Here is a 15,550-nt window from a genome sequence, read left to right on the forward strand (position 1 = left end):
ACCCGGGTATTGCTGCGGCAAAGCGTTATGAGATACAGAATGTAGAATGCAAATCCAGAGGACACTGGAATTTATTAACCATATTGCTCACTAAGTAGCTTGTTTTCACACAGAAACAACCACACCCTTACCCATGAAATAATGCCTTCGGAATTGTTTTCCTGTGAAGATTTTTCTGTTCCGATTAAACAAGTTCCTGTACTAATATGACTCATTCTTACGTTCCACAGAGCATACAAAAATGCTACCCATATGAAAAAATGAGTTTGTTTTTTTCAACAACATTCTAAACACCAACCTGAAATCATCGTCTGAATACGGCAAGGAAAACTCAATGTTTGTCTGGACAGGAGCTGTGGAGGACTGCTGTTTAACTTCTTGCCAGCACCCCACAGCAATAGTGAAGGTGGATGCAGGCATTGGCATAGTCACATAGTAGTACCAGCTCAAGATACCTGTAAATAAAAAGAACAGACTCATCAGTCACATCACACTTTCAGCACTTGACACTTTTATGTACTTGAGCTTTTGAGCCAAACCTCCCACCTTATATCCTAGTATTTTTGTTGAGGAAAGAAAAATAATTTCACCGAGACGCATAGAAGCAGTTGTATGTAACCACCATAGATTCAGTACTGCTCACTTCCTCTACCTGCTGATGTCTTTTTTAATAAATAAATAACCCATAAGTGGGATGTTATTAATGCAACTTAATATGATTGTACTGTTACTGCTCAAGAATTGCACCAGACATGAAATCCATAGCACCTTTAAGTCCACACACACAAACGCATTAAAATCTTTTGTCTTGTGTATTATTTCACACAGAACAAAATCTTTTCTTTGTGTTCTGGACAGTACCAAACTGATAGGCAAGTTCTAACAAACAACACTAGTGCTTGTGTTAATAGGACCTAGGAACCTGAAATACATGATGAAAGTTTGGAATCAGATGGAATATTGCCTGAGTCGATAATTTGGTCATGATATAATCCAGGAGCTGCCAAAACAAGATTAGAGAGTGTATTAGAAGGCAAAGAGATGATAAATGTTATCATTCTGGGAACACAGTGCTAGAAGACAAGGATTACGGTATAGGATGACTTATTCTATGAACATTTGGATAAACTGAAGGATGTTTTAGGACAGCATACTTTTTATTGATTTGAACGTTGCTTAGGTCTTCCACTTGTCTCTTTAAAAAGGGTATAGCTTAAAGGTGACATTGAAGGACTCTTAGAAAGAGCCTAGCATGAGTCGCAATCTGCTGAATCGTGCTAATAACTGTAGCTGTGGCAACTGTGTAAACATAAAACCCGGGTACTTTTAGAGAACATTAATACTTGTCATTTTGCATTAGTATTCTGACAAGGAATGGAACAGCAAAAAGGAAAAAAAATCCCAATCCTGTGGAGGCCACAAAGCATAGAGGAAAGGAAACAAACACCTGCAGCAAAGCATTTCTGGGTTTCCTACCCTAATGACCAAAGCAAGTTAAGTTGTTCAAAGGAAGGACAAGTTAAAAAAATATCTTTCTGCTTAGTTTCAACAAATTTTCCACCTACTATTTAGTATCACAAAACAATACTGTTTGTAAAGTCCTGTAAGAGGCAGATAAAGCCTTTACCTCTTATATGCACTAGCAACAACTTTCACTCCCTCACTCCATTCACACAATATTCATCACATCTTTTGTCTGTACTGTCAGGTGAACATACATCACTACTGTAGTTTTCCTAACCTCCAGTCAGTATGTAAGCAGAAGGAACTTATTTGCTGCAAACATATTAGAAACAAAGACATTAACTGTTTTGTCAAATTCCACCCCACCCCCCTTTTCTTAATTAATTTACGAAAACTCCAAATGAGCCAAGGGAAGCAAATGCCACCTTAAAAGAGCGAGCTCACCCAGAACAACAAAAATTTATTATTTTGAAATACCAAATTCCTGATGTAAAGAGTTTCACTGATATAAACAGTGTGAGAGGCACAGGCCTGCAAACACTGACCTTAATAGCAGCTTTACCATGACCTAAATGCGTACAAGAGAACGCACAGAGGTAGTCTAAAAATATTTCACTTTGTGCAGCATCTGTTATATACAAAGCATTGCAAAATGTTCCATGTAGTTAACTATAAAACCTTAAGAGTTAAATAATGGCAGAGAAAGGGTGATAATATTAAGAGTCATAATGGAAAAAAAGTAATGAGTTTTCAACAGAATTCTCAAACAAGTAGTAAAGTCAAAAGGTAGTCACGGAAAACTGTTTCCAGACAGCAGGAGGCGTAAAGGAGTCGGCTCTCACAACAGTGAGATTGTCTGAAAGGAAAGGGTGTCGACCTGTGCTATGCAAACACAGGGAGCAAGAGTGTTAAAGAGAGAAACAAGTTTAGCAAGACAGGCTAGAGCAAGGAGGACCGAAGATTTTTTTTTAAAAAAATAAGGCTAATTTGAACAGAACACCAAAATGAATTTAGCAATGGAGACAGAAGAGCATTCAGAAATTTACATAAATTAGCAGTAAACATATACTATTCAGAGCTGGAGGAATCCTTGCAAAAGAGTAAAGTACCAAAGACAGAGTTAGTACAGAGTTGGTTTTTCTTGGTATGTGTTTTCAGATTTATCTAAATTAGGATTTTCCAAAGACAGGAAAAACAGCCAACCCCTTGTATTTTGCATTACAGAGGCATTACAAAGACCAGGAGACCTCCGGATATTCCCAGAACAAGATCCAAGATATATACAGGTTTTGCACATCTAACTGAGGCTCACTCCATTTCCTGTAGGGCTTTAAGATGCCTTCTGCATTCATACTCTAGAACTGTGTAGGATAACTATATATTTATCTTAGAATTGTTTTGTCTTGAGCAACTGAAATCACATGCACTGGCATAATGAGTTCTCTCTATAGTGCATACACTGATCAGCGGCCGAAACGGTCTTTATGTTGGCAACATCCCTAGAGTAAGCACCGCAAAATACTGTTTCAAACACTTCAACTCTCATTTCTGTTCCATTTTCTTGTCTCAATACTGGTAAGACTGTCTCCCAGCCAGTTCTTTTCTCCCATAACTTCACTTCCTTTCTTTAACTTTCTTCAGGTCAGCAAGCTTTGTTTCGTTGTCCTTCAGCTGTGACCTCAGATCTATCCCAAGGCATAGACTCGGATCCCTCTTACTTCTTTTCCCTTCTCTCCCCCTCCCCTGGCTGCCGTCTGCATCCTGTGGCCACCTTGGAGACAGCACCACCTGTAGGCTAAGAAAAAACAATGCAGCTGAAACGAAAACACCGATTTCTACACCAAAATTAACATTTTGTACACAAAGCCAGAATTTTGTACCACAAAAACATTTTCAGACTAAGTAAGGCCACCTTAGGAAGAACAAGAGATTATCCTGGGTTTAGTCCAGGGTAAAACCAGAGGAAGAGCACCAGTCCTCTTATGTGTAGTGACTATAAACTCTCATTACAATCAGACTTAATTTAAAAGCAACTTGATTGCTATGAATAATTATTTTAGGCAATTATAATACCTTCAAAATATCTGTATAGGTAATTTTGGAAAAAAAATTTAAAATTTTTTTTTCAACTCTGCTAAGCAAATCTATCATGTTGTAACTGCACAAACGACGCAACAATATTCACTTTTCTATGAAGTATGACTGGAAAACATCCCATGTAAAACTTAGGAGTATATTTAACAAGGGTAGGAAATTATCATCTATTTATATTTGTGCAAAAGAACAATTTAAATGCCATTTATTTCTTCTACTTGAAATGATGACAAATGATGTAATTACTTCCTAGAATTTTTAATGCATTTAGCTGTCATTGAAACCATTAAAATTGGTTGGAGTCCTGTTGAGTCCGTTATGACTACAGAAACAGCTGAGATCCAGAGTCTGTTAATGCCAGGTGCAAGAACATTAAGAGTACTTTTACTTATTAGTAGATTTTCACTCAAATAGTTGGCATTAACACAAATATAAACACCACAAAATACAGATGATGTTCATAATTTACTAAGAACCACAAAACTCAGCTGCCTTTAGGGAGAAAAGAGAGCTAGCTCGACAAAGCATGTGATACACAAATTAAGAGCTAGCATTAATACATAAAACTATAGCTAAATAAGTAGTTACAACAAAATTACTATTTGGCTGGAACATCGGGATTAAAAACCCTCCAGCTTTCTGAAACTCTTTATAACTTGTAGACATCTTAGATCTCATCTGAAAGCCAGAATTTCCCACAGAGCACCCTGACATTCATGCCAGAGCATTAGTTCATCACTGCCTTGGAGGGATGAGTAGCATGTGATGAGCTGTCAACTCCCATGCTGTAGTTCCTGATACATGTTGGAGACCAACCAACACAAGTACAGGACTCTTTTGTTTTGCCATGTGAAAAGTGAGAAGAGCACAAACACAAGCAACTGTTGGTGATGCTGGCCACAAAGCAGTAGCAGTGGCTTCTCTAGCACCATATTTCCACTCTGTAATAGAATACACCTAATCACTGGAACATGAGATAGCAAAACACAGCTGAGGACTACATAATGGTAGAGCAACTGCACAAAAAGAAAACCAGTCAATTTCACATTAAACCATTGAATGTCTACTTCTTGAACATCAATCAAAACAAATGTAGAGGTGCCTGGGACTAAATATATTTCCACCTTCTATGGGTTATATTAATATGCTGAAAGAAAGTTAAACTGACAAGTGTTGAAAACTAAATCCAATGGTTAAATGTGTCACATTACACACACACGCACACACACACACTTTCTCCCAAAGGGCATTGTCAATTGCATTTTTATGATAGATTTTTCTTCTCTAAGTACTTCACAAAGAATGCATGATATTTTTGACTACTATTAGGTCATACTTGAATAGCTAGCATTTGTACCTGAATACGCGACATACCAGTATTTTCAAACAAGCGCGGCCTCACTTTATTTCAAACGACAAGATGAGCCATAGGAGGCAGAACACAAAAATGGCACATATGGGAGGAAGCACACTATTAATACAAGTAGCAAATAAGGAAATTGTGCATGTCAGTACACTCAGTTTAGCTATGCACTGGATCACAACATCTGTGCATGTAGAGATGCAGGTCTGTAAAACAGAAGGCAGATCTCTAAAAGCATGACGGTATTATCCTTGCTTGCAGTTCTGTTATTGTCGGCCTCTACATTTGTTATAAATAGGACTTCTAAAGGAAAAAAATACTCAGCTATCTTGTAATTTCATTCAGAATAAATTCATTCACAACTGCTTGCCAAAATGCTTATTCTTTACGCGAAACTGTATATTGAAAAATATATTTTATGCTCTACCAGCTAAGTGTGATTTTATAAACACACAACACAGCAACAGCATACTGTTTATAAATAATTTGAAAAAGAAAACTTATTTTAAGCCACCCTGAAAGCTTTGAAGTGTTTTATAAATGTAAAGACAAAATTCTTAAGATGGATAGATTTCATATGCCATACATTATCACCTGACAACAAGATCTATCTGGGACAAGTTATTTAACACTACAGAGAATTTTTAACTTTTTAACTTTTAAAAGGCTTACTAATTCAACTAACAAATTTGTATTCCTAAATTCATTATTCCAGGCTTCAAATTAGCACTTGAGCCTTGCATGCATTTATTTTTTTAAATATCCCTCACAATACTGCTCCTTTTCCTTCTTTCCTCTTTATCTGCTTTGTAAACTTTTACAATTCCAAACAACTAACTTTGATTTCTCATTTCCAGCTGTATACAAGCAGCAAGATAATGAAATTCTAATCCATGACTGGAGCACAGTGCCTACTACCCTCAAAGAAACCCAGCAACCCTTGCATCGTGATATCAATATTAGCATAAATAATTGTGTGTGCTGTATAGATCTATAAGAAAGAACCTTCCACACTCTTAGGAATTCCATCCTGAGAAGAGGCAGAAAGAAAATCGTAAGGACAGAAGCACAGTAGGTGCTCCAGCTACTTCTCTTCAGTTCAGTAAAGTTAAGCACAAAACTTTGCCATTTGTCACGTGGCTCCTAAAAGAGCCAGCTTTAATGCTACATTTGGTTCTTCCCAGTTCACTTCAAATCTTTCACTCAGCACTTCATTAGCACAGTGAAGCTAAAATGAGTCATTTCCTCCCTGCTGGCCTTTCCATTAGGAACCTTTTACAGTATTTCTTGCTTTCATAGAGTTCTTAGGAAAGGAAATATACTGGTTTAGCCTTTAGAATTTTTTTTTTTAAAATAATCAAACCTAAAACAAACAAAGCTTTAAACTGACACATGAATTACCAACATATTCTAACTTAAAAAACCCTTCTGTTCTCCACAGGGGTGATAAGGCTGACATCGGGTAGCCCCTGTGCTATCATTAACAATATGGTACCCTGATACCATTCTTAGCACTCCTTCAATTGTATTTTAAAAATTGTTTTCCCCACAACTAGGGGTTGTGGTTTTTTTCTATTTAAGTATAAATTTTTTATTTTTTTTACTAGTATGACAAAACCAATATTAATGAGGAAATAATTTTTTCACAATATACCCTCTTCAGCTAGCTAACTGGGTTAAGAGACTATCAATTTTAATAGACCTATGCCAATTTATACACCCTAAATTTTTTTGCAAAGTTTCTATTTCTAGAAATGTACATAAGCATCTTTATTCCTCTTAATATTTCCGACATCATAGCCACCACTAGGGACATAAAGGCAACAACTACTTAGCACGTTTTAAGTGCGGATTGAACTAATTAAACAATGATGGCAGAGCTGTCCTTCTGGTCTGAAGTCAAGAGCACTCTTGCTTTTTTGATTTCAAGATAGGAAAGCATTATTGTCAAAGTGAGCTAAGCAGCTCTTCATGGCAGTTTTCCATATTTCAACAGTAGAGACGAGTTGAAATAGGCTTCACATATGGCAAAAAATAAGCAGACAGTTCCATGCAAATGGATTAACTGATGGTTCTCAAATCAAGGAAACTTTTTTTTCCCTCAAGAATAATCCTGCCTCTTTAAAGGGAAACAGAAGATTACGTTTTTTCCAGAAACACCTAATTATACCTTTTGCTATACGCTACTTTTCCTAAGAACTAATTACACTAGAAAATACTGGCCTTGTTTGACAGATTATCTCAAAACTAACAAGGGCAGGACATACTAATTATTATTATTATTATTACATGGTGAACTGCCTTAAAAACTCTGTGCAGACAGAGTTTTAGAGAATAAAGTATAAACAACACAGAAGAAAAACGCTTGCTTGCTTACTGTTGCACAAAGTATAACCTACCAATGCCAAAAAAAAGACCAAACAAAGAATATCAGAGCACTGACCCAATCTTCATCTACTCCACATATTTCAGGAAACAGATAGATATGTCACAATGACCAGTTCTAATAATTGGTGTGCTGAGCTACATTTGGACTAGAAAACTAAAACTGCAAGTTAATTATCTACCAAGGCTGAAGTTGTCAAGGGCCTGATAACGTACTTCATCTATGAAACATTCAACAACAGAGTTATTAAAAGAAAGCAAATTTATGACAAGTGAAGTCTAGGTTTGGAAAAAGTAAAAGGAATAAAAACACAGGAAAAAAAAATAGTAACACAGTGAAATGTAGATGCCTTGAATTCTTACAAAGTTATCCTAAGGGCTGGAGCAGGTGACATTTCCACAGAACGACAGAGAGACATACAAGTGCTTTTAAGGTTCAGAGTTTCATTCTTTCAAACCCATATATTTACTAAGATATATTTCTAATTATAAAATTCTTGAAAATAATTTGCTACAGACAATACATTTTACCTTCTTGAAGCTGGACTGGTTCTGCTGAGTTTTCACCACTCATTAACACAACAAAGTCTGCAGCTGTCCGGACTGAAGCTTGCCAAGTTGACAAGGCAACAGGTGGTTCTTGGCATGGGAAAAGGGCTCTGTTGTTTATTGGTGATCCGATTGTATAAACACATGGCCTAGACAGAGGGAAAAGAGATTGAAGTTAAGAGTTACAATAAGAAAGACTGAATTAACCTTTCCCTGAAAAGTCACTTACTGACGGGCTGAGCTTTTCTTAACCTCAGCTATGTAGGTTTTGAACTTGACATGAACCCATCAAAGTATGATCTAAGTAGTTTAAGACAGGATGAAGAAAAGCAAGATTAGCACATTAAGTTTTACATAAACTAGAAAAGAGTAACTCCAGTCTTTCCCCTCTCCTGCTCCTGCATGACTCTTCCAGCATAGCTCTCAGCTGAACCAAAGGTCAAAGAAGGCTTCTGATTATCTTCTGAAGGTGCCATTGCAGGGCTCCCCCAACACCTGAGACACCTTTCTACTGTCACCACAGTAGTGCTTTCATTATCATTAATTCCATCTCTCCGTACAACCTGGAGGATCACCCCAACACAGAGCAGTAGATCTAGCCTTCAGCTTCCTTAGTCTAAGCCTTCCTTAGTCTAAGCCTTGACATTTTCACATTTCTACTTACAGTAAGGTAATGCACACTGGCTCACCTGCCTTTGAGAATTTCAACACATATGAGAAGAAAGCATTTCTTCCCTATCAGTCTCAGCCTCCTTTTCACTGTTCACATAGCAATCTTTCTTGCAGCATTCCTTCTTTTTACAGCTTCTCAAACTTTCTTGTAGGCAGCCTCTTCATCTACTGCTCCTTTGCAATTTCAGCTGCAGTAAGGCCTTTCATTAATTCCTAGCTTGCTATTGCTGATGTGCAGCTGTAATAATTCTTGGTTTACTTCTTTTGTTACATTTTGCAGTTTTATCTTAATTCCTAGTACTTGCATAACACAACCCCTCAGTTTAAAAAAGCTACATTTTCACATATAAATTATATAAACCAAACACAGTTGGTAGGTTTCTCCAGCTAAAGAAATGAAATCTTGAAAGCATTACTTCAGTGCACTTAGTTTTTGAAAACCTATACTATTTAGACCCTGTATTCTTGGAGCACAACACATGAATGCTTGAGACTAAAAATAATCTGATCAGTATCTTTCATAACTTGCGTTTAATAATCATTAGAACATTTTGGAAAATAGGAGAGAAGTTGTTAGGGCAAAACCTGTTTTGCAGTGTCTCTGATCTTAATATCTTGTTTGCTCCTCTCCAAATAGGTCCTTCATTCAAATTATTCCTTCCCTCAAGCCAACTCAAAACTACCCAGAGAGAAAGAACTTGGAGATATTGACAGCCACAGACGAAAAGTACTCTGAATACCTTTTGCTTTCTTGACAAAAGTACTATCTGTGCTACTGGATGCAAAGCTGTCCATGGCACAATCGAGTTACCTGGGCTTAATTGGTGTCATCTGCAAACTTACTGAGGGTATGCTGAATCCCCTCATCCAGGTCATTGATAAAGAGATTGAACAAAACTGGCCACAACGCTGAGCCCTGGGGAACACCACTTCTGATCAGCCATCAACTCCATTAACTCCATTTGATACTACTCTTTGGGGGTGGCCACCTAGACAGCTTTTTTACTCAATTAAGAATCCAAGTCTGAGGCGCCAGTTTGTTCAGCAGAATGCTGTGGGAAACAGTATTTGCCAACATCCAGACAAATGAGGCCTCTTTCATGAGCCAGGACTGCTGATAAATGACAGAAAGTAGTTTAGTGAGCACTTCTGCCTGGTCCCTCAGTACTGTCAGGTGGATCCCATCCAGCACTATAGACTTATGTGTGTCTAAGCGGTGTAGCAGGTCCCTAGCCATTTCCCCTTCGATTATGGGGGCTTCATTCTGCTGCTTATCCCTGTCTTCCAGCGTAGGGGGCTGGGTACCTGGAGAATAGTTGATCTTACTATTAAAGACTGAGGCAAAGAAGTCATTAAGTACCACCACTTTTTCTTCACCCTTTGTCCATGTTTCCTTCTGCATCCAATAAGGGCTGGTGATTCTCTTTAGCCCTCCTTTTGTTGCTAATCAATTTATAGAAACATTTTTTATTGTCTGTTACAGCAGTAGCCAGATCAAGTTCTAGTTCGGCTTTGGCCTTTCTAATTTTCTCCCTCCAAGACATCATGACATCTTTCTAAGTTCTTCTGACCGGACTTCTCCCAAAGGTCATAAACTCTCCTTTTTTTTCCTGAGGTCCAGACAGAGCTTTCTGTTCAGCCAGGCTGCTCTTCTTCCCTGCTGGCCTGCCTTCTGGCACATAATGAAGAACTGTGCCAGTCTTCATGCCAACGACATTCAGCCTGACACAGACACTTGACACAAATCCATAAAACAGACCACAATAGGTTCGGCAGAACTTTCTACTAGCACTTTGCTTTTCAGCAGAATCGGTAACATCAAATTAATTAAACATGAAACCAAGGTCTGTTTTATTCATTCAGCTGCACATTACAGAAATGCATGATTATTTATAACAAATGAGAGTTTGTAGTTCAGTGATGTCTGTGATACATTTGAACTAAAATACTTCCTGAATTCTTTAAAAATACATTGATATTTTAATCTGGTAATAAGATAGCATAATCAACTACCCAGGTAGAAAATGCTTTTAAAAGGTGAGGCATTTAAATTGGTCAAATAAATATCAAAATATCATAATAATTATTTTAAGGAGACCATTTGACATTTTCCAATACTTTACCACTTTGGAAAATTAGCACAAGGTTAACTCTTCCTAAACCATTTCCCCCAAACTGCTCCATCACCCTTTAAAAAAATACTTTTTATTCACAGCATTCTTATGAAAATAATAAAATCATAGAATGGTTTGGGTTGGGTTGGAAGAGACCTTTAAAGGTCATCTAGTCCAACCTCCTGCAATGAGCAGAAACATCTTCAACTAGATCAGGTTGCTCAGAGCCCTGTTCAATCTGATTTTGAAACATTCCATGGATGAGTTTTTCTACCACCTCCCTTGGCAACCTGTTGCCGTGTTTCAGCATCCTCATTGTAGAAATTTCTTTCTTAGGTCTACCCTCTTTTAGTTTAAAACTATTACTCTTTGTCCTAATTGCAACAGGCCCTGCTAAAAAGTCTGTCCTCTAATTCAACCCATCCACTTAACTCCCCAGAACTTTTCTGTACCTCTGATATCTAGGGCTCAATCAGAAAAAAAATGCACGTGGCAGACTGATTCATGTACCTATTCATGAATGCCAAGCTAAATAATGCATAGGTAGTTTACAGGATTAGGACCCAGTACTGAAAGGTTTCAATGTCATGGAACGTCTTTCACTGACATTGTTTATATCAATGATGTTGTTTCACTCCAAATCCCACAGTGAGGAAATGAATTAAATTACAGTCACACATGAGTATCAACAAAACCCTTAATTAATTTATGATAGCACTAGAAGTCGCAACAAGTAGGGCAGAAAAAAAAGGCAGGAGGAATCTCCTATTAAAGGTGAATTAGCAAGGCTATCTTCTGTGAAAATTACTTCTTTAATTTTAACACAAAAGTGTCAGAAACTTTTCTTAAACAATAAAGAGATGGGTTCCTATGATATTTTAACAAATAAAAATTCTTAATAATGATCATGAGAAAGCATGTAATTCAAAATACACTGGTAGCCATGCTGATGCAACACTGCTAACTCCTAAGAGTTAGGCAAAACTGCTTAAACACCTTGATGGGCTAGCAAAAACTTTCTCCTTGCAGTAACGGAAGATGTTTTATACACATTATTCCCTCCACAAAGTGGGTACTACAGTGCCTAAAATAAGTTTTTATTTTAAATCATTTTATAATACTTAAAACTAGTAAGAATACTTCAAACAAAAGTATTATTTTGTTAAAATTGCAATCTTAGCTTTGTCATTCGTAGTTTGAAACCCTAGTGCTGTATTGTGCTAGTAAAAATTGAGAAACTGAAACAGAACTGTTCTTTGTTCATGACAAACATATCACAAGCACTATAATAAACACCTTTTTTTCTGGTTTAATAATTGTTGCTGTTTACTGTTAAAAGTCATCTGCCAATTTTAAGAATTGATACAGTCCTTGTAGGTATAACTTATAGAGATGATAAAATGTTTATATATATACATATATGTATGTGCATACCCACATATACTCATAAACATATTCTATTCCTCTGTTTTGCCCTCTTTTCAGTATTTATACATATAGGCCCCCAAAACCCACATTATTACAAAAAAAAAATGAAAAATATTCTAAGGCTAAGAAAAACCTTCCTTCTTGATCATTAACGTACTTTCAAGTATCAAAAGCCTAAATAAGGAAATGCTAAAATTCCATATGTTCAGTTCAAGGCCTTGAGCAGCCTGATGTAGGGGGATGTCCCTGCCCATGGCTGGGGGGTTGGAACTACATGATTTTTAAGGTCTCTTACAACTCAAACTATTCTATGATTCTATGATTCAGTTCCTGTACTGAAAACTGAAGTGTGTACTGCTGTGTTAACATCAGGTTTGCATACACATATCTCAACTTGCCTACACTCATCCCATAAAACTTTGTTTAATTTTTTTGTGTCTTATAATACATAATTGTTTAAAACAAATAAAATGGAAGACTTCATAAAATAGTGCATAGGTTACATTTCAAAACATTGTACTTGTGTTAAATTAGAGGAAACATACTGGAAGTGGCCACATAATGTTTGCACTTTGTTTTTCACTTTTCTTTGTGGTTAGAAAATTACAGACACCTCTGGGAAAGGATTTGATATCTGCTTAAAAAAGCACCATGCACATTACTTGCCACAATTTAAAGAATTCCCCTAAGAGAATTTAATGTGACAGTACTTCCTCTATGCATTATAAATGGGGCTTATTTTTAGAAAGTGAAGGAAAAAATAACATAGCATTTTGTACAATAAGCTTTATCACTAAATTTATAGGTTCACCCCATACAGGATTTGATATTTAAAATATAGCAAGAAAGATTCTAATGACTGTGATATGAAAACTTATTTTCCTACAGGCATTAATTTCTGAAATACCCTATAACAGACCGAAAATAAACCAGCTTAAGACTACCTGCTACTGTCAGACTGCCTGACCCACAACAGGCCATCTTTAATTGTTTCATTAGTCATTCATAAAATTCCATGTGTTTGTGTACAACTGCCATGAAATGACTCTAAAGAAAGAATAATGCTTTGCAGTGAAAGCAAAAAATGAGTCAAAACTAAAAGACTTTATTGATTTAGATACATAAAAGAAACCTTCAAATGCTCAAGAACGCATACACAACACACAAGGAAGTCCTATACCAGCTGAGTGTGGCTAACATTTGTCTCAAAGACTTTAGTAAGGGGCAGGTTAACACAGACACATCAAGTCATCACACGCATTTGCCTTACCTTTGCATGCAGACAAAATTCAGAATTTTCATAACTAACAATATTATACCGATTTAAATTTCCTAAACTCGTACCAAAAATAACTCCTGGGGAGTGAAGAAGGGAGGCGGAACAGGAAGAGGTAACAAACACGACTGAAACATTCTAGGATTTGATGCTGCTCATAGTTTAGCAGTAGAATTACGTATTACAATTAAAAAGCCTCATTTTCCTCCCTAGAGTGGATGCCAGTGAGAAGGCCACTAATTTCTGCTATCACAATTGAAATGATAATTTGGAAATGAAAAGCAAGAATATAATCAGACCAAAGTTCATCTTCATCTTTCAACTTTGTTCCTGTTTTTCAGGTATCCTAATAAAACCAGACATTAAAATCCAGCTTTGAACATTACAGTAAAACAGTTACAGTTGTAGAAGTCAACAGTGGATTGTAGTTTCCCTTTTAGAGAGTGTATCTTAAAGATTTCCGTACAGTACTGTGTACTTCCACAAACGCTAGATAAAACCTCAGTTCTTGCGGTTTCAGTTTGCAGTTCACTTGCCATCATCAATGTACTTTACATGATAGATAAAGGAGATTTTAAAAGTTGTTTATGAGAGAACAAACAGGCAAAGACTGCATGACAAAACTTGTTACAATATTGATAAAACACTAGTTGTGAAGCAATTCTATTAAATATTATGTATACTGATCTTTATGCTGTATGATCAGTTGTGTAAGCCAGGAAAGAAAAAGAACACAAAGTATGAAAACGAAAATAACCTGCCCTGCATACCCTCCCTTCCCCTAAGTGGTAATTCCCTATTCCCTGCACACATTTATTCCAATACACAACAATTCCTTACTCCCACTCAGAATAAGCACTTAGATAGGACTGAGGTCTGCAAGTCCATGAGGGTTTCTGGAGCAGAGAGTTTGTGTTCTTCTACAGGACAGCAACAGGATTCAAACCAAGAATGAAATGAAAACAACAGAAGAGAATATTCATCATCTTTACAGTTGCTCAGCATTACCTCATTTTACATTCTTACACCAACGTTTAAAGTTAATATGGGCAAAGTTTTCAGCTAATAGTTACATACCTGCCACTCTGGTCTGTGGTCCATATAACAGATCTTCCCTCCGGTTTGGTTTTGTACCATATTCTTATTGCATGAGGAAAGTCTGCTGGAGTCTGAATTCCTGATTTCCTTATCTCTAAGCTCCAAGGACCAGTAGTAAATAGAAGGTCTCCACAACCAGGTGCTTGGCTGCAGCAAGTAAAATAGTATAGCTGTTCCTTCCAGCGATCTGCAGGCAAAGTCACAAGTTCATGAACAATCCGATTCCTGAGATTTTCCAGCTCCTTTGAAACATCATTTGGCTTGGCCAGCCTAGTCAGTTTTTCAATGCCTGACACAGCAGCAACATCTACCTCCTCAACCTTCAGCACGGCTAAATCACAGCAGTCCAGTACCAGCAGAAAATCCTTGTTCTCAGGATTCTCTGTGTCACAGCAGTCCTCTGAACTAGAAATCCCAGAAGTCTGTTCCTTGTTGCTATGGTTACCATTTCTATCAGAAGTATCTTCTTCACCTTTACCATAGGCAGTAAAATCTTTATATTCCTTTTTAGACGAACAGGCACTTGCATTTGTTGCAGGAACGTGGCAGGGTTCAGATGCCCTCATTTTACAGGTTTCATCAACCTGTGACTGGCAGACTTCTTTGCCAGTGCTGCTGGTTTTCCTGTACTGGCTCCCAGTCTCAAAGAATAAAACTATGACACCTCCAATAACTTTACTTTTAAAATCCACATCCAAATCCAGTACATAGTGTTTTACAAGCATGTAGCTAGTGTTGGCCATTAAGGGCAAGTCATCCTTCATAGGGTCTTGCTGTGTTTCCATGTTCCAGTCTACTGGGCAAAAGTTTTACAAAGCCTTAGACATTTCTTACATATGATGTCTCCAAAAAGAGAAAGGATGTTCAGCCTCCTATGCCAAAAACAATTTTGATGAACACATCAGTATTGAAACTAATTGCAGTTCCTCCACTTCACTCATTCTATTAAAAAAAAAAAAAAAGAAAAAGAAATCAGATCATTGGAGTAATTGTTTCTCAACTGTTCCTGAAACGAACTAAATCTAGAAGTCATTTAAAGTCCAGTTGCATTTATTAAAAATAGTACAGCCAAAGGGTGATTTTGTCTCCATTAAACGGCATCAAGCT

The 15,550-nt window shown here is 37.0% G+C and overlaps 1 protein-coding gene across 15 annotated transcripts in view; it reads right to left on the reverse strand.

The window, feature by feature from the left end:
- The window catches only part of AOPEP (aminopeptidase O (putative)), a 189,839-nt gene that overhangs the window by 165,893 nt on the left and 8,396 nt on the right, over positions 1 to 15,550 (reverse strand). For all 15 annotated transcript variants that reach the window (XR_008447862.1, XR_008447861.1, XR_008447863.1 and 12 more), the window contains 3 exons: positions 14,423 to 15,385; positions 7,838 to 8,004; positions 299 to 455 (listed from right to left, as the gene is read on the reverse strand). Coding sequence is in view for 12 of the 15 variants with exons in the window: in XM_054054732.1 (XP_053910707.1) it covers positions 299 to 455; positions 7,838 to 8,004; positions 14,423 to 15,228 (1,130 nt within the window). In the remaining 3 variants the exon portion in view is untranslated. The remainder of the gene's footprint in view (positions 1 to 298; positions 456 to 7,837; positions 8,005 to 14,422; positions 15,386 to 15,550) is intronic.

This window comes from Cuculus canorus, chromosome Z (genome assembly GCF_017976375.1).
Source record: "Cuculus canorus isolate bCucCan1 chromosome Z, bCucCan1.pri, whole genome shotgun sequence".
In the NCBI taxonomy this organism is placed as follows: domain Eukaryota; kingdom Metazoa; phylum Chordata; class Aves; order Cuculiformes; family Cuculidae; genus Cuculus; species Cuculus canorus.